This window comes from Lolium rigidum, chromosome 7 (genome assembly GCF_022539505.1).
Source record: "Lolium rigidum isolate FL_2022 chromosome 7, APGP_CSIRO_Lrig_0.1, whole genome shotgun sequence".
Lineage (NCBI taxonomy): Eukaryota > Viridiplantae > Streptophyta > Magnoliopsida > Poales > Poaceae > Lolium > Lolium rigidum.
Window position 1 is genome coordinate 28,376,008 of NC_061514.1, and position 15,009 is coordinate 28,391,016.

General features: G+C 46.2%; 2 protein-coding genes across 2 annotated transcripts; both read right to left on the minus strand.

Annotated features, from left to right (window-relative positions):
• Window positions 1-244: 244 nt before the first annotated feature.
• LOC124670360 lies at window positions 245-3,485 on the minus strand. The gene is made up of 10 exons (XM_047206870.1): window positions 3,280-3,485; window positions 2,965-3,211; window positions 2,789-2,872; window positions 2,513-2,682; window positions 2,246-2,388; window positions 1,969-2,149; window positions 1,265-1,871; window positions 937-1,049; window positions 588-831; window positions 245-490 (listed from the first exon to the last, which is right to left on the minus strand). Exons 1-10 carry the CDS (start codon window positions 3,483-3,485, stop codon window positions 245-247), a joined length of 2,241 nt encoding a protein of 746 aa, XP_047062826.1.
• Window positions 3,486-7,867: 4,382 nt separating this feature from the next.
• On the minus strand, window positions 7,868-13,342 carry LOC124678894. The gene is made up of 5 exons (XM_047214747.1): window positions 13,284-13,342; window positions 9,709-9,808; window positions 8,606-8,669; window positions 8,357-8,512; window positions 7,868-8,200 (listed from the first exon to the last, which is right to left on the minus strand). The coding sequence occupies exons 2-5, from the start codon at window positions 9,720-9,722 to the stop codon at window positions 7,895-7,897; spliced, it is 540 nt and encodes a 179-aa protein (XP_047070703.1). The 5' UTR covers window positions 9,723-9,808; window positions 13,284-13,342; the 3' UTR covers window positions 7,868-7,894.
• Between the last annotated feature and the right edge of the window lie 1,667 nt (window positions 13,343-15,009).

Below are 15,009 nucleotides of genomic sequence, written 5' to 3' on the forward strand. Positions count from 1 at the left end.
AGTTGAAACATCATGCAGCATAGCTGAAGTCCCAGGGTCAGCAAAACTAAGTTAAGATGTGAACATATGTTTTACAGACCAACATTTGTATGATGTAACCAAACTCCCTTACCCCACCAATGGTTAATAGTAGACCCAAGTCTGTCTCACATTTTTCTTTAACTCATGTTGCAGGTACAATATCAACAATTCTAACACTACAAAAAAGTGATGTACAAGACAATGTAAACTTTTAGCATTTTATTTATCTCGATCTCAACCTCGATCTCCATCTTCTGCTGTCGTGAGGCCTCAAGAGTTGTACAGGAGCAGCTGGGATCCGGAGCCACCACTCTCTCAACCTCCTCACCAGCTTCTCACTGCTCTTCTTTCTCATAGGCATATGCCTCGTGTAAGTCTCCAGCAGAATGAGCACGAGTATGCTTCTAAACGGCAGAAACGCAAATGCTGCAGCCGTGGCGAGCATCGCCACGGCAACTTTGTTGGTGCTCTGGAACCATTTGGCTCTTGTCAGATTCAGAGAGCTCACCAAAAATGCAACACATGATGGATTGAATGTAGTTTGTACTTGGGTGTGAACAGGTAACCTGAGGGAATGCCGCTAGCATGAGGGACCGGAGCTTGAGGAGAAATATATTCCCAGCTTGCACGTGTGCCTCGAGCTGAGAGATGGCTTCCTGCAGAGCAAGGAGTTGTTCGACGGTTCGTCGTCGAGGTGGAGTTGTGACTTCAAATGCTTCGATCAGCTGCATGTCCCCGTGGTACTTGTTCCATAGCATGAACACCGTCGAGCCGAGCAAAAATCCAGGGAGAATGTACCATATAAAGCCTCTACATATTGCATATAAATAGAAGTATCACGACAGCTATCTTAAAGGAATATTACAAAAATGTTCAGATTGAACATTATTTGTGGTCATAGACAATGAATATTACTTGTAAGCTATGTAGAGGAAGCAGAGCAAGAAGACGTATGACTTAAGTGGATCTTCCCACTCGGCCAAAAAGAGAAGCCTTTTGCCTATTTCAATCAAAGGAAACAACAGTTCCTGCATGTCAAGAGGGAATCAACAATCATTACTGATCTTACATGAAGCCTGTGTTATGACCACTCTCTATGACTCAAACTGAAAGAATGCCGGGTTACAAATGGAATTTCAGTGTTCCTTCTTGTCTACACAGACTATTTTCCAGACGTTCAGTATCGATTTCAAGTATTTGCATGATTATGAAATAGTTGCAAATGAATTGTTTTTATCATTACCTTCAGGACAGCAACATTCGTGTCTATGTCCTCCACCTTGACCTGATCGAGCGTAGCGCGTGCTGCCTCCACTCTACCAGAATACCCAACAGATCGCTCCAGTGCCATTTGGACCGAGCTAGTTCCTCCAATCTGTACATCTCCGGCAGCAAAATCCCTTTCCTCAGGATTGTCCTCCTCCTTCAGAGTCAGCAAGCCCATCCTCACCAGTGTATGCGCCGACAGCGGGAACGGATCAACGAGCGTCAGATCATCGGAACTGCTCTGTGCTGCCAAGTCATCACTCCCTCTGAACCTTGAGCAATGCTGCTTCAGCTGGCCGTACAGCGCCTCCAGTATCTTGTCCCCCTTGGGCAGCTTCTCTGCCAGGTTGAAGGCCAGGGTGGTCTTGAAATACGCCGGCAGTATGTGGAACCCCTCTTTCACGGTGCGGTACCGGAGGATCCCCAAGGTCGCGACGGAGAGCGCTTCCGCCTTCTGGAAGTTGGCGAGCTTGTACCTCCTGATGAACTTGTGCGCGTGCAGCACCTCCTTGATGACCGCGAACCAGTAGTCCCGGCGGCTGTGGCCTTTGAATTGGGGGAACTCAAAGAACACCGGCTCGCTTCTGTCGATCAGCAGCGAAAGTAAGTGTGTTAGCAAGCACATCTTCTTGAATGAACTGAGAAATGCAGTCATTGTAAGATCATCAGGGACTCACTCACATGGAGCTAGATTTGTACATAACAGCCTTATCGAAGAGGTGAGCGCCCCACGGGCCGGTGGACTCGCGCTTCACGCACTGCTTGAGGTCCTTGGCCAGATCGTACACGACGGCGTCCCCATAGGAGAAATCGACGCCGATGGCCTCGAAGTAGAGGGCGTGGTTCGTCAGCGTGAGCCTCCCTGCGAGGTTGTGCACGGATCACCCTTAAGAACCACATGAAGAAGCACGGATCAGCAGCGCCGAAGCACAAATTTACCATAGGAAAGATGCTTAACCAGGCCAGGTGGACGTCCCGATGTGCTGGAGAACCGGCTGCGTGGTGGCGGCGCCGAAGATGTCGAGGACCACCTCACCGTCCAAGAGGTCGAGATCGGGCGCCTTGTGCCCGCCTGACACGAGTCTCGCGGAGCTCAGCACCCTGGCGGGAACGAAGGAGTTGTCACATTGAGGTGATCACGCACAAAAATGTTGTACGTGGTGGAAGTGACAGAATTTTGTTCAGAAATGAAACTGAATGTTGTTCAGATAACATGATGGCATACTTGTCTAGGCTATTGAGGTACTTGTGGTAGATGAGGAAGTGGAGCCGGCCGCCGGTGGAGTTGGTGAGCGCGTCGAAGAGGTTGCGGACGGTGATCGGGTGCGCCATGGCGGGGCACGCCGGGGCGATCTTGGCGAACGCCTCCGGCCCGACCGTCCTCCTCCCGTCAACCTACACATTCGTTCCATTATCCATCCACGAATCAGTCACAGCTCACAGTTCCTTTGCCAAAGGTCGAGAAGAATCGTGGTCGAGACTCGAGAGGCGATGAAATGACCTGAATTGCCATCTGCGTGGGGCTAGAGTAGAATATGGATCCACCGTCGTCGTCGTCCGTGCCGTCCCCGCTGAATGCCGCTTTCTGCAATGACAGAAGCGTCGATTTTGGTGAGTGACTGAGCCTGAATTGCGTGGTGCCATCGATCAGCATGTCCGTCAGTGTCACGGCCGGACCTGTAACTCTGCTTCCGTCTCCTGATCGGGCGCCTCCCAGGCGAGCATCATGTCGTAGGTGAGGGAGTGGAACTCCTTGTCGCCGAGGTGGTCGTGGCGGCGCCTGGTCTCGGCGCGCAGGGCCACGTAGGAGCAGTACTCCACCAGGCTCCTCGCGTGCACGACCGGCGGCGTAGGCGGGGTCGGCTGGTCTGCCTGCTCCGGCTCGCACCGCCGCACCAGCTGCTCCACCGGCACGCCCGCGATCCTACGGCACAAACGTTCGACCCGTCAGTCCCAAGAATCCAGGGGAAAGAAAGAATCCGGGATACGGACCGCGCGCATCGGTCGACGACGGAGGCGGCGGTGGGCGAGAGGTGAGGGATGCCGTAGTGCTGCGACGAAGACGATGCCGCCGCTACGTCGTCCATGGCCGCCGCCGCCGGTGCCGCGCTTACGTCCATGGCCGCCGACGGTGCCGCGCCGTCCGTCCTGCTGCCGCCGCCGCGCCGGCCGGAGAAGAGGCCGTCAAAGAGACCCATCGCCGTGCGTGGCGGCCGGCCGCATTGCCGTTATCTCCGTCCCACGGTACGTGTCCTTCCCTACCAAGGTGGCAAAGAAGATCGCGCGTGTCGTGCCGTGGTCTGGACGGGTTGCCCTTCTCGGCGAGGGTGGTTGGTTGGTTAGGAGGCGCGCGCGCGGCGAGGCCGCGGGAGTCGGGTGTCCAGTGACTAAGCCACCGCGCGCACCGATCGCGGCCACGCATGCTTGCGGTTGCTTCAAAAAAAAGCAGAGGAGATCGATGCTAACATCTGCAGATCTGATGATTGTCCAACATCGTCCTCCTCGTCTCCCTGCCGCCACGCCACTGCTATCCGCTGCTGTTGTTCGGTTTTGCTGCCACGCAACGCAATGCGCACGCGTCACTGTTTTCCTGCATTTCGTATCTTTGAATTAACACCACTTCTGCATTTCGTATCTTTGAACCGCGCGCGGTGGAGTCTCACTGTGAAGCCGAATAAATACAACTCCGTAATTCATCACTTCACTTCGTTTCGCAAAAAATAAAAATAACACATCACTTCATCTACAGGTAAAATCACTTCAAACTACGAGGCAGCCTTCTTTTTCACGATAAAATCATGTGTCGGAGAATCTTCTTTTTCTGAGACGCGCATGACAGCGCAGTGGCTGTGCTCGGCAGTGGCCAGCCAGCCCGCCCGTGTTCGACTCCCAGGGGGAGCGAATTTGCGGGTGTCTCACCGGGGGCTCTGGGTCCCTAATAAAATCCCTCCATACATATGTGCTACAACTACTACTCTATGCGACACCCAAATTATGTGTCTTGTGTAGTATAGTTTTAGAGTCTAACTCAGCTCACTAGTCGTGTGCGTGTCATGGTGTGAGTATGCGCTGAGTTAGCCATGTCAGCCGAATACTGCAGCTTGTAACACAGATCGAGGGGCCTCAAAAAAAAAAAAAAAAGAGAATCTCCTTTTTCTTTTTCTAAGCCAATTCACTCCGGCTCACTTGCTCCATTTTATCTCAAACGGACCGAGTAAAGGCGACGTCTCTGCCAAACCGCTTCCTCCAAACGAAATCTCAAATCCAACATAAATTTAAAATTTTATTTAATTTTTTTATATGTTACAAACTTTGATTAAGATTTAACTTAAACTAAAACCGAGACTAGACTAGACTGCTCGTCGTAGGGCATGAGGCGAGCAGCGGCGTCTGGTCCGGGTCCGCCGGCTCAAGGCATGGAGCGAGGGAGAGAGAGCGGGAAGGAGTGGACGACGCCACGTGGGAAGGCCTAGCGGCAACGAGACGTCTCATCTGCCTTCGACTAGGGAACCGTCACCACAATTAATAAAAGTTGACAGCCTCGATCTATGATAGGCGTGGCCTACCACCTGCAAACGTCTCTAACGGCTAGTGTCCAACGCGCCAACCAAGGCAAATGTGGGTTGGGGCAGCCTGGAGACGCCGAATGGGCTATTGGAGTGTGTCATACAGTGTTTGAGATGTGTGGTAAGGTGCTCTTTGGGATGCCGGTTGAAGCTCGCTGCTGGATTCTCTTAGTTCATATTGAGTTTGCTTCAATTTCGTAGCAATAACAAGACTAGAAACTAGAAAGTATATCAACCAACATTACATCCTACTATTTCAACGACGTTCGTAGAAAAAGACATATAAAATATTCCCTGTGAAATAGCTACATGGCACTAGGAGTCCATCAAGACACATTAACATGACATTGTAGTGCATCAAGTTCATCAACAACGAATCATCTCATATCGAACTAAAATTCAACTCATTAAATCTCAGAACCAAACTACAGAATGGTAAAGTTGGAAACATTACGGACGTCAAACAGTAGATTTAAACGACAACATGACCAATGTGGTCTAACGCCTACCCCGTCGTGTGGTGGCTAGACCAACACCACAATTGTCATGGATAACTACAAACACCACGTAGATTCGAGATAAAAATGTGATGATGCACATGATCAAATATTAAGTTCATTGCTGCAAATTTGGAATTTACTTTGATTTAGCTCAACATGTATTCATAAAAAATAATGTCATTTTGATCATGTGGATATAGACTTATGTTTTTTAGCATCCCATGGGCAGTCTATATATACTAGACATGGTACATACATATTCGATTTCATCTTCGTTTAACATGTTTGTTTTTGTAGTAAAAGTTTTTTACCTTTTTATAACCCCTAGTATAACTAATATATGTGATTACTTATTTAATAATAATATGCGAGTTTAGCTAGTAAATTTTCTCATATTACCTAGCAAAAGTAATAATATGTTTTTACTGAATAAAAAATATCAGTACTCATTTTTTCTATAATTTCAACGTTTGGAATCTTAAATTCACATGTGCTAATAAGAAACAATTTACAATTTTTTTCCTCAATTTTGCTCTGTTGTATTTAACTAGACTAAATTCTCTAAATATAAGTGAAGTTAAAAGTAGGACAAAGTCACAAATCTACCTAGCTTAATGTGTGGCACTTATAACTATTATATGTTGTATCCATTTTTTTATATATATAATTGCCTTATAGTAGAAGATTTAAGAACATATAACTATACGAAGTATCTTAATACATGTATCTTTTTTTTAACAGGGGATGGGTCCTAGAGGACCCAGAAGTTTCATTCCATGTGGTGGGTACAGATTACAGAGAGAGGTCCCAAACAACATAAAATTACATACAAGCCCTCCCTTTTTCTAAAAAGAACCTTAATAGGAAAAGTAAAAAAGCGATTGAGTCCTTCTCCACCGTCGCTGCTTGACCTTGATGCCACGGCCGTCGAGCATGACTCCGGGGACGGAGCCACTTGGGACAAGATCGCCGATGAGCGCCGCGGTGAGGTGGATGAAGATCCTCCACGTTGGCTCACTGGCCTGGAGGAAGAAGAGCCGCTGGAGCAGCAAGCTCCGCGGTGTGAAGTGGCCTCCTTTGCCAACCGGAGCAACGACACCATCTAGCTGGTGCCGATTTCCTTCTCTAGGAGAAGCTTCGAAGGAAGACCGAGACCCAGGAGCTTGAGATCTTGCCGTCGCCAAGCTCTGACCTCCACCATGGCGGCCAGACCTGACGAGATCGGATCAAAATCGAGCTCCACTGAGCTGCTCCGCCGACACGCCCGCGATCCTGCCACCCAAATGCTCGAATCGACCAGTCAGTTACAAGAATCCCCGTAATCGTCGGTGAAGTTTGATTGAGAGAGAGATGGGACACGGACCGCGTGCGTCATCCACCGACGGAGGCGGCAGTGGGCGAGAGGGGAGGGATGACGTAGGACTGCGACGACGATGCCGCCGCCGCGCCTTCGTCCATGGCTGCCGACGACGCCGAGCTGCCCGTGCTGATGCTGTCGTCGACGCGCCGGCGGGAGAAGAGGTTGTCAAAGAGACCCATGGGCGTGTGTGGCGGCCACGCATTGCCCGTGCCTCCGTGGGTACGCCTGGTTAGAGCATGTACAATAGTGGGCTTATAGCCCACCTACGTGGCACTTTTGCATATATGGAGAAGAGAGGCATGAAAAAAATCGGATGAGTGGGTGGGGCATTTACGAGAATGGAAGGTGGGCCATTGACCAAAAAAGTACTACATTTATATAGCTTACTTACTATTGTGTATATTGACGATAAGCTAACTCTAGATGATATGACACAATGTTATAACTAACAGCTGGCTGTACTATTAAACTTTAAACTTGCTCTTAAGGCGCTAAAGGAGATCGCGCGTGTCGTGCACCTTCTCGGCGAGGGTGGTTGGTTGGTTAGGAGGCGGTGAGTCCAGTGACTGAGCAACGGCACCGATCGCGGGCACGCATATGCTTGCTGTTGCTTCAAAAAGGCAGTGGAGACTGATGCTAACATCTGCAGATCTGATGATTGTCCAACATCGTCCTCCTCGTCTCCCTGCCGCCACGCCACTGCTATCCGCTGCTGTTGTTCGGTTTTCCTGCCACGCAATGTGCACGCGCCACAATTTTCCTAAAAACTTGCTAAAAGTCCCAATACTCGTATCTTTGCATCAACGTCACTTCCGGCGGAAAATATGTCACGGAACCGCGCGCGCGCGGTCGACTCTAGTAACAACCGTGAAGCCAAATAAATACAACAGCTCCCTAGCTAGTTCATTACTTTATCTACGGCAAAACATGCAGCCTCATGTGTTAGAGCGTCTCCTTTTTTAAGCCCTCTTCTTCCATTTCATCTCCAGCAGCTGTCTCTCAGACAGGAGCTGGACAGATCGCGTCCAGCCACGCGCGTGCTCCAAAGAACCTTATAGGTAAGTCTCAAATTCAACATAAATTTTAAATTTTATTTAACTTTCGTTACATATTCAACATAAAATCTCAAATTCAACGTTATAGCTAGCTAGCTAGCTAGCTAGCCTGGCTTATGGTTACAATCATAATATAGTTAACACATCACGGTATTTCTCAAGGTCGAGAAACTTATGAACAATCTCTCGACCAATCTGGACATAAATTGAATTCTTCACGTCTTCCCTTGATCTAGCATGACGAAGACTCAGTGGGTCGATCGTCATCGATTGGAGCGACCTTGTATTCTGGAGAATATAGAGGGCAAGCCGGATTTGACCCTCAAAACCAATAAATCCTGTTGCGCGCACGACCTTTAAATGATTGTGAGGGCTCGAGGGAGGATCTCCAATCGGTTCAAAAATGTAATATGGATACATACCAGCATCCATCTGTGTAGCCCAAAAATACAGAGTTTAATACCGAATACGAATGAAGAATGATAAATGTTTAGTCATAGTAAGAGATGGCTCAAGGAAAATATAAACTAGACAACCAAATAACACATGTAATAGGTACAAGGGAAATACTGTATAATAAGTACTCACATGCAAATCCAATTTCTCAAGAACGGGAGCAACCTTCAAAATAGAAGCTAACCCAAGTATTCCTCCTGTATTATTTGGATGCCCAGATATATACACCGTGCAGTTCACATGTCTTAAATAATTAAACTTGACTTGGCTTATCGCATACTCTGGTGCCTGAAGTATTGTCATGTGAGTGTAGTAAGAATAACCTGAAAACAGAAATGCACAGACCAACTGTTATAAACATTTGGTAGGCAGACAACAAACCTCTGCTTTTAATCGCACATCCATGTATAACTCCTCCAGACAAGGCAACGTTGTAGGGAGACCACTACAGACATAGCCAAAGTCATAATATGGGGACAACTTAATATTCGCCACTTTTAGCTTTGGAGATTCATAAAACACAATAGGTAGTGGATTCCCCACGTATTTAAAAGTCAACAGCTCTATGGCATGTAACTCGATTGCTTGCACCTCAGAATATATAACACAAAAATGTAGCAGGCGGTAAAATGTGCCATGCAGCTTTAACTTTCCAAAGTTGCAACAAATGATGTTCAGCCACTTGAGAGCACAACAATTTGAGAGCAAGTTCCCAATATCTTCCAGGATATGCACTGAACTGATTGTGAACTTCGTGAGCTTTCTGAATCCAGAAAAGTCATGAGGTGGCTTTAAAGAAACACATTTGACCCAGACAGATTGGATACTGTTTTCACTTTGAAAAAGATGAAACGGGAAATCATAAGCATCTTGGGCTGTGCGTGGCGATTTTGGATCAAGATCAAGCACAATCTCACTTGCATGTGAAGAAACCGCAAATCCAATCCAGTTGTCAAGAGAACAACTGTGTTGTTCACGGAGTTCAAATGCTACTTTAAACTGCTTTAAGTTTGTACCATCATGACAGCGTAACACAGTATTGACGATATCAATAAACTTTTTCTCCTGGCTGCTTCTGCTCTCCCTGTCTCTTTTCGAACAGGAGTTTGTTACCATGGCAGCATCAAAGCTCAGGTAAGAATGACAGTTCCATAACCTTTTGCACATCCTGGACAGCATGCTCATCCGTGCGGCATCTTTCAATGTTAATTGTGATATTATTATCTGTAAAATTTCCTATAAAAATAAAATCAACAATGTAAGTTTGCAAAATCACCATTATCCACCTAAGTACACCGACATAATGTCATCCTTTCAGGTTCATACAGGCAGTGTATACATTCTCTTTTTGTCAAATTATCTCCAAATGCTAGAGGCCCATAGTCACTGTTATCTACAATAACATATCACGGGTGGCAACAGACGGAAACAGCTTGCACAGTACTGGATAGTAAACTACAAACAATAATAAAAACTTATATTACCTCTGGTAGATCATGGAGTGAATTGTTTCTTGATTTTTTCCTTCTAGTTGCAGCTCTGAGCGAACTTTTGTAGTGGTGTCTCCTTCTTTGGTTAGCCACCCTGAAACGAACTCATGAATTTTTAGAATTACATATAAAACCTAATAAGGGCCAAAGAAAGGGGCGTCTCTAGATGGGGCTATCCACGATCTATGCATTGCCTGCAAAGATTGGGAATTAACTTGTTTCGTCTCATTATTTCTAACTGGGCCACATGTAGCACACAGATTTTGGACTCTTCTAGTAGACAATAAAGAGATTCACGGCAGCTATGAAATTTCGTCCCATCTTCATCCGAGTCCTCCCACAGCTCCCACTGGCTGTGGGGCCAGCAACCTCCAGCAGACTTCGACAATGGTGATGTACTACATCGTGACCCTTCTACGATGGTAACCTCCTACTCATCCCCCACACACAACCCCCATACTGATGCTCCCTCGATTAGGGGCACGGCCACTCTGCAGCACCTCGCACTGCTGCCTGCCACCACGCTGCTCATCCCCTTGCTGCTGCTCCACTGCTTCTTCCCACTGATTATAGTTGAAACCTTAATGTCGAATGCACCTGTTTTTTCGCACACAAGCTTTATGAAGGCGGTGCAAGGAGGAAGGAAGCAGGTGGGGGCAGCTCGGGACAGAGGCTCGCCAGCGCAAGATGAGAGGCGCATGGCGACGAGAGCATCTTGCCCATTGGGCCTCACATGGCAGCAGAGCAGAAGGCTCCCTTGTCCAGGTACGTGTGCTTCCTGGACAGCCACCTCCTTGAGCTGTGGTTCAGACAGGGAAGAAGGTGATTGCTTAGAAACTGAATTAGACAGTCATTTTAGAGTAGAGGTTATTTGCAAATTCTTTGATGTCTCATTCTAGTCAAATATCCATGTTTGACTGCAATAGATCTGTCTAGCAGTCCATGAGACGTGGTGTGTCATGGAAACTGAACTCAAACTATAATCTGACAGGAAAAGAGAATCCTAATTGGTTCCATGTTTGCTGTATGAGGTTTGCTTCCAGCTCTCATCTGGGATGTAAGGTGATATTTTAGGCTAGTAACAAGCATTAGTTTTGCAACTCTAAGTACCTTCTGCTTAGAACAATGCATCTATTAATTCACGAGTGGGATTGATTTCATGCTTGCATAATAATTACGGAAGTGACAATAGAAGCCTGTCCTTTCAATTGAGTGTATATATATTTATCTCTTTCTGATGTCTAGAATTATCTTTCATGTGAGTGATATAGTTTTAATTATAGTAACAGCTGTGCAGATCAAATTACAGTAACTGTTATCCGCAACAAAAGTGATATGCTTATGACTTTATTACAGAAGAATTACGCATGAAAATCCTACAAATCAATTGAGAGAACTTTGAAAATAAGGGTAGTGCACTGCAGGAGAGGATCCTTAGTTATGTTATATAGGTTTACAGCACTCACCCAAATTGTCTGGGTTTATTCTTATCTGCAGTTTTATTTTTATCTCCATGTGCTTCAGTTTCGATCCACCCAGTTGTCCTCCACATGTTCTTCTGATAACTTATAAGTAACATTCCCCTCAATGAATCTACTATGTTCCAACAGTTTCGGTATTAGCTTGTGACATCTTATTCAGTTTTATCTATACATGGATGAGTTTATAGCTTTCTGCAGATACTTTTTCGTAGTTCTCTTTTCAGTTATATTTACTCCATAAGTTGATTAGATGTTTCTTTCTCTACTCATTGATGATGGCACTTGATGTCCATATTTTGTATCTGTCAATATGTTAAACCTTGAATAGATTAATGTTCAGCTGCATATATCTTGCTTCTCTTAAGTCTTATGAGTAAAGAATACAACCTGAGCCTGCTCAGTTAGTCAAGCAAAGCTAGAGTCAGTCCTGTAGCAGATCTCTTTACTGTATCTTCCTAAACAAAGTTGCTTTTATTGTGAAATGACTTCTCTGATATGCATAGTGCATCTTGTTGTTACTGGCATCTGAAAGACAGGATGGAAAATCTATGCTGTTTGGAAAGATAAATGGTCAGGAGGCATAGTTTTAAATAGCGGGCTATAGGATATACCGTGACCTCCGAAAAAGGCTATAGCCAGGCTATAGCGGGCTATAGCCACCTTTTAGCACGCGAATGTCTTTAGCCGCACCTTGCTCGAAAGGCTATAGCCGGGCTATAGCGGGGCTATAGCCGGCTATTTAAAACTATGTCAGGAGGTGAAGTGTTGGCTTTAGAGCATGAGAGAAATTATTCCTTTGCTTTGCTTTGGATCAGGATCTCTCTTTACACAAGGCACTGCGTACTCAGAAACTGGCATCATTATTCTTGTTTACATTATCAAAGCAGGCTCATGAGGAGAGGGGCTTGCTAGATGAACTAAGGCAAGATACACAGGCCAGGAACAATAGTGATGAATGGATATACCAAGCAAATGGCCTAGGAAGAAAAGGAAAGGAATGGCTTCATATTTGAGCAAAGATCACCTAGTTTCAGGAGATGGAAAATCCTTTTTAAGAAGGACAGTAGTATATTCTTATATAGACTTGAGCCTAGCAAAAAGCAAGCCCTCGAAACTTCGCTAGATTGTGCTTAGCTTTGTACTTTTTTTTTCTGTTGTAATGGGTTGATCCTCTCAAATTTAGACTTGTGTTTTGCAATGGTTAATATAAAAATACCGTGGGGGCTTCTCTCGCGGTTTTATGGTCATACAAACTGATCACAAATAGTATTTTCCATGAAATCGTCCATCATTTATAAAAGACAATTCCCTATTTTAGGAAGTGGTATTACTGCTACTGTCGCTGGTTGGAAAAACAGTTAGCTTGTTAGTGTCTTCAACTTGATGTTTTCTTCGTCAAATGTTTGCTCACTTTTGTAACAAACCCACTGGAGAGAAATAAATGCTGGGTTGTAATTTTTACTGCTTAATAGAGTCTAAATCAGGTAGATTCATGGTTAGAGAGGACGGTAGAAAATCTGATGATTTGCTCATACTTAACCTTATCAAACACTGGCGTTTTTCTCTTGAAGGATAGGTACCCGTGGAGGAAATTATCATGCCTTTTAGTAGGAAATATAAAGACTGCATCAGTCCATTTATTCGTATGTGCACTCAATGGCGGAGGCAGGTGCTACAATCAGGAGTCTCCCCAGTTACTAGTAATTATTAATACATATACATATTCTATTAGTAAAAACAAAATTTGATAGTATGTTGATACAATGATACGATAACCTGACTTACTACTCCCTCCGTCTCGCAAAAGATGTGTCAACTTTGTAAAAATTCGGATGCATCTAGGCACATTCAATTTAAACAAATCTAAGACATCTTTTTTGCGGCACGGAGAGAACATTAAATTTAAAAGCTATAATAGATGATACACACGGAAGAACATATCCGTTTTAGGAAATCATACAAAAGAGAATTCGAACATCATGTGACGGAACCAGTGAACAAGCATGTTTCGGTGATATCTAGAATTAACAGATCAATAAAAAGCAAAAGAAAAGAAAAACAAGGGGATAAAGAGGCCGCGACACTCACATCGTTCAGGCGCAGACGGGGAAGAAGCCACCGGCGGGGCAGGGATGGAACCAGGGACTAACGCGGCGTACCGGCGCTGGGATATGAAGGGGCGGTGGTGTTGGAAGGCCACGGCGTCAGTTGGCGACCCTGATCTCTTCCTTCCCAAAATCTGCCGATTCCAGCGTCTTCTCGGTTTGGGCCGGCCCGTTGGGGAGGAATGCTTCGTTTTGTTTTTGCCCAGGTCAGGTCCGGGCGCAGGATACCGGAGGTGCTGCTGCAGGAGGGAGTCGGGGAAGAGGCGGCCGGCCGGAGCTGCTGCTAGAGGTGGACGGAGAATGCTGAAGATGCATCGCCAGGCCGGCTACACTTTCAGTTACCTGTTCAAGAACCAGCAACGAGGGCAATGGTCAATATGCAGGCTCACTGGGTTGGTGAGATCCAACGGACCAAAAACTATCCAGTAGCTTACTTACTGTTTAGGACAAGAACTTTAAGTCCTGTATCTCAGTTTGAAACAAGGGTACTGATGTAAACTTGCTTGAGCTTGATCCTTCGATATAAAGGACGAGTGGGGTCGTGGGGAGGCTGGGTGGATCAAGCAATCAAAACCCTAATTATTTTTTTGTCCAATTTACGTTCCAGTTCTTAGTATCTAGTTCTGAACCCGAGAGCTCTAATCTCCCTCTTTTCTCTGTCAACAGCAATCAGGTATCCACCAGGTCCTAATAGGTGGTATCAGAGCCAGAAATCGATTCCACTCTTTTCCTTCCCCTCCCTCCCTACCACCACAGCCACCACCCAATCTGAGTTCCCAAACCATCGGATCTGGGGGCACGCACCCTCCCTCCATGTTCGACCATGCCTTCGAGCACGCACTCGCGCTCGCAGTTGCGCGACCACTCCGTCAAGTCGACGCCGGTCACGACGGATGAGGACGTCGACGAAGAACAGGTGCACGCGAAGCTCCCACGCGAGGTCTGCAGCATCAGCCGTCGCCTGGACCACCATCAAGCTAGCTCAACGGCCGTGCTCGCATGCCACCAGGCCGAGTCCGTTGCCGCCCTCGCTACACTCCAAGGTGACGTGTCCAACCTCACCAAGATGATGTCTGTTGTGGCTACAAACATCTCCCGTTTATCCTCACCAAACAATAGCACCACCGCAGAGCCACCGCCTTTAGCACTGTAAAATACAAAATACAATGTTCATGTATTATGTCATCTAGTACCACTGAGAATTAACAAACATGAATTTCGAATTTTTTTTGCAAAATTACGTTGCAAAATCATCAAACGGGATTCGTGGTTGCATACGAACTCGGAAAAAAACGTATAGTTATATCAAAATGACCGGGGGAAAATCCTTCACCGGGATTTACCTAGTTAGCCAATTTTTAGAATCGCCAAATTCGAAAAGAGTAAAAAGATACGGCGAAGTAAAGATTTTTCCCGCAAAAATAAAAAAATTGAAAAAAAATTGTGGCGCATGGAGCTGCCCATGCGCCACAGAATGTTGCTCGAAAATTTAAATTTTGTAGTGACTTCCTCCTCTCCTCCACTTCACTTACTCACCTTCTCCTCATCTCCTCCTCCTCTTCTCCACTCCTCCTCCTCCTTCTCTCCTCCACTTCTCCTCCATCCGGCGAGCTCGTCTCCTCCTCCGGTGACCTCCACTTCTCCTCCTCCTCTCCACTCCTCCTCCTCCTCCTCCTCCTCCTCTCCTCCACTTCTTCTCCATCCGACGA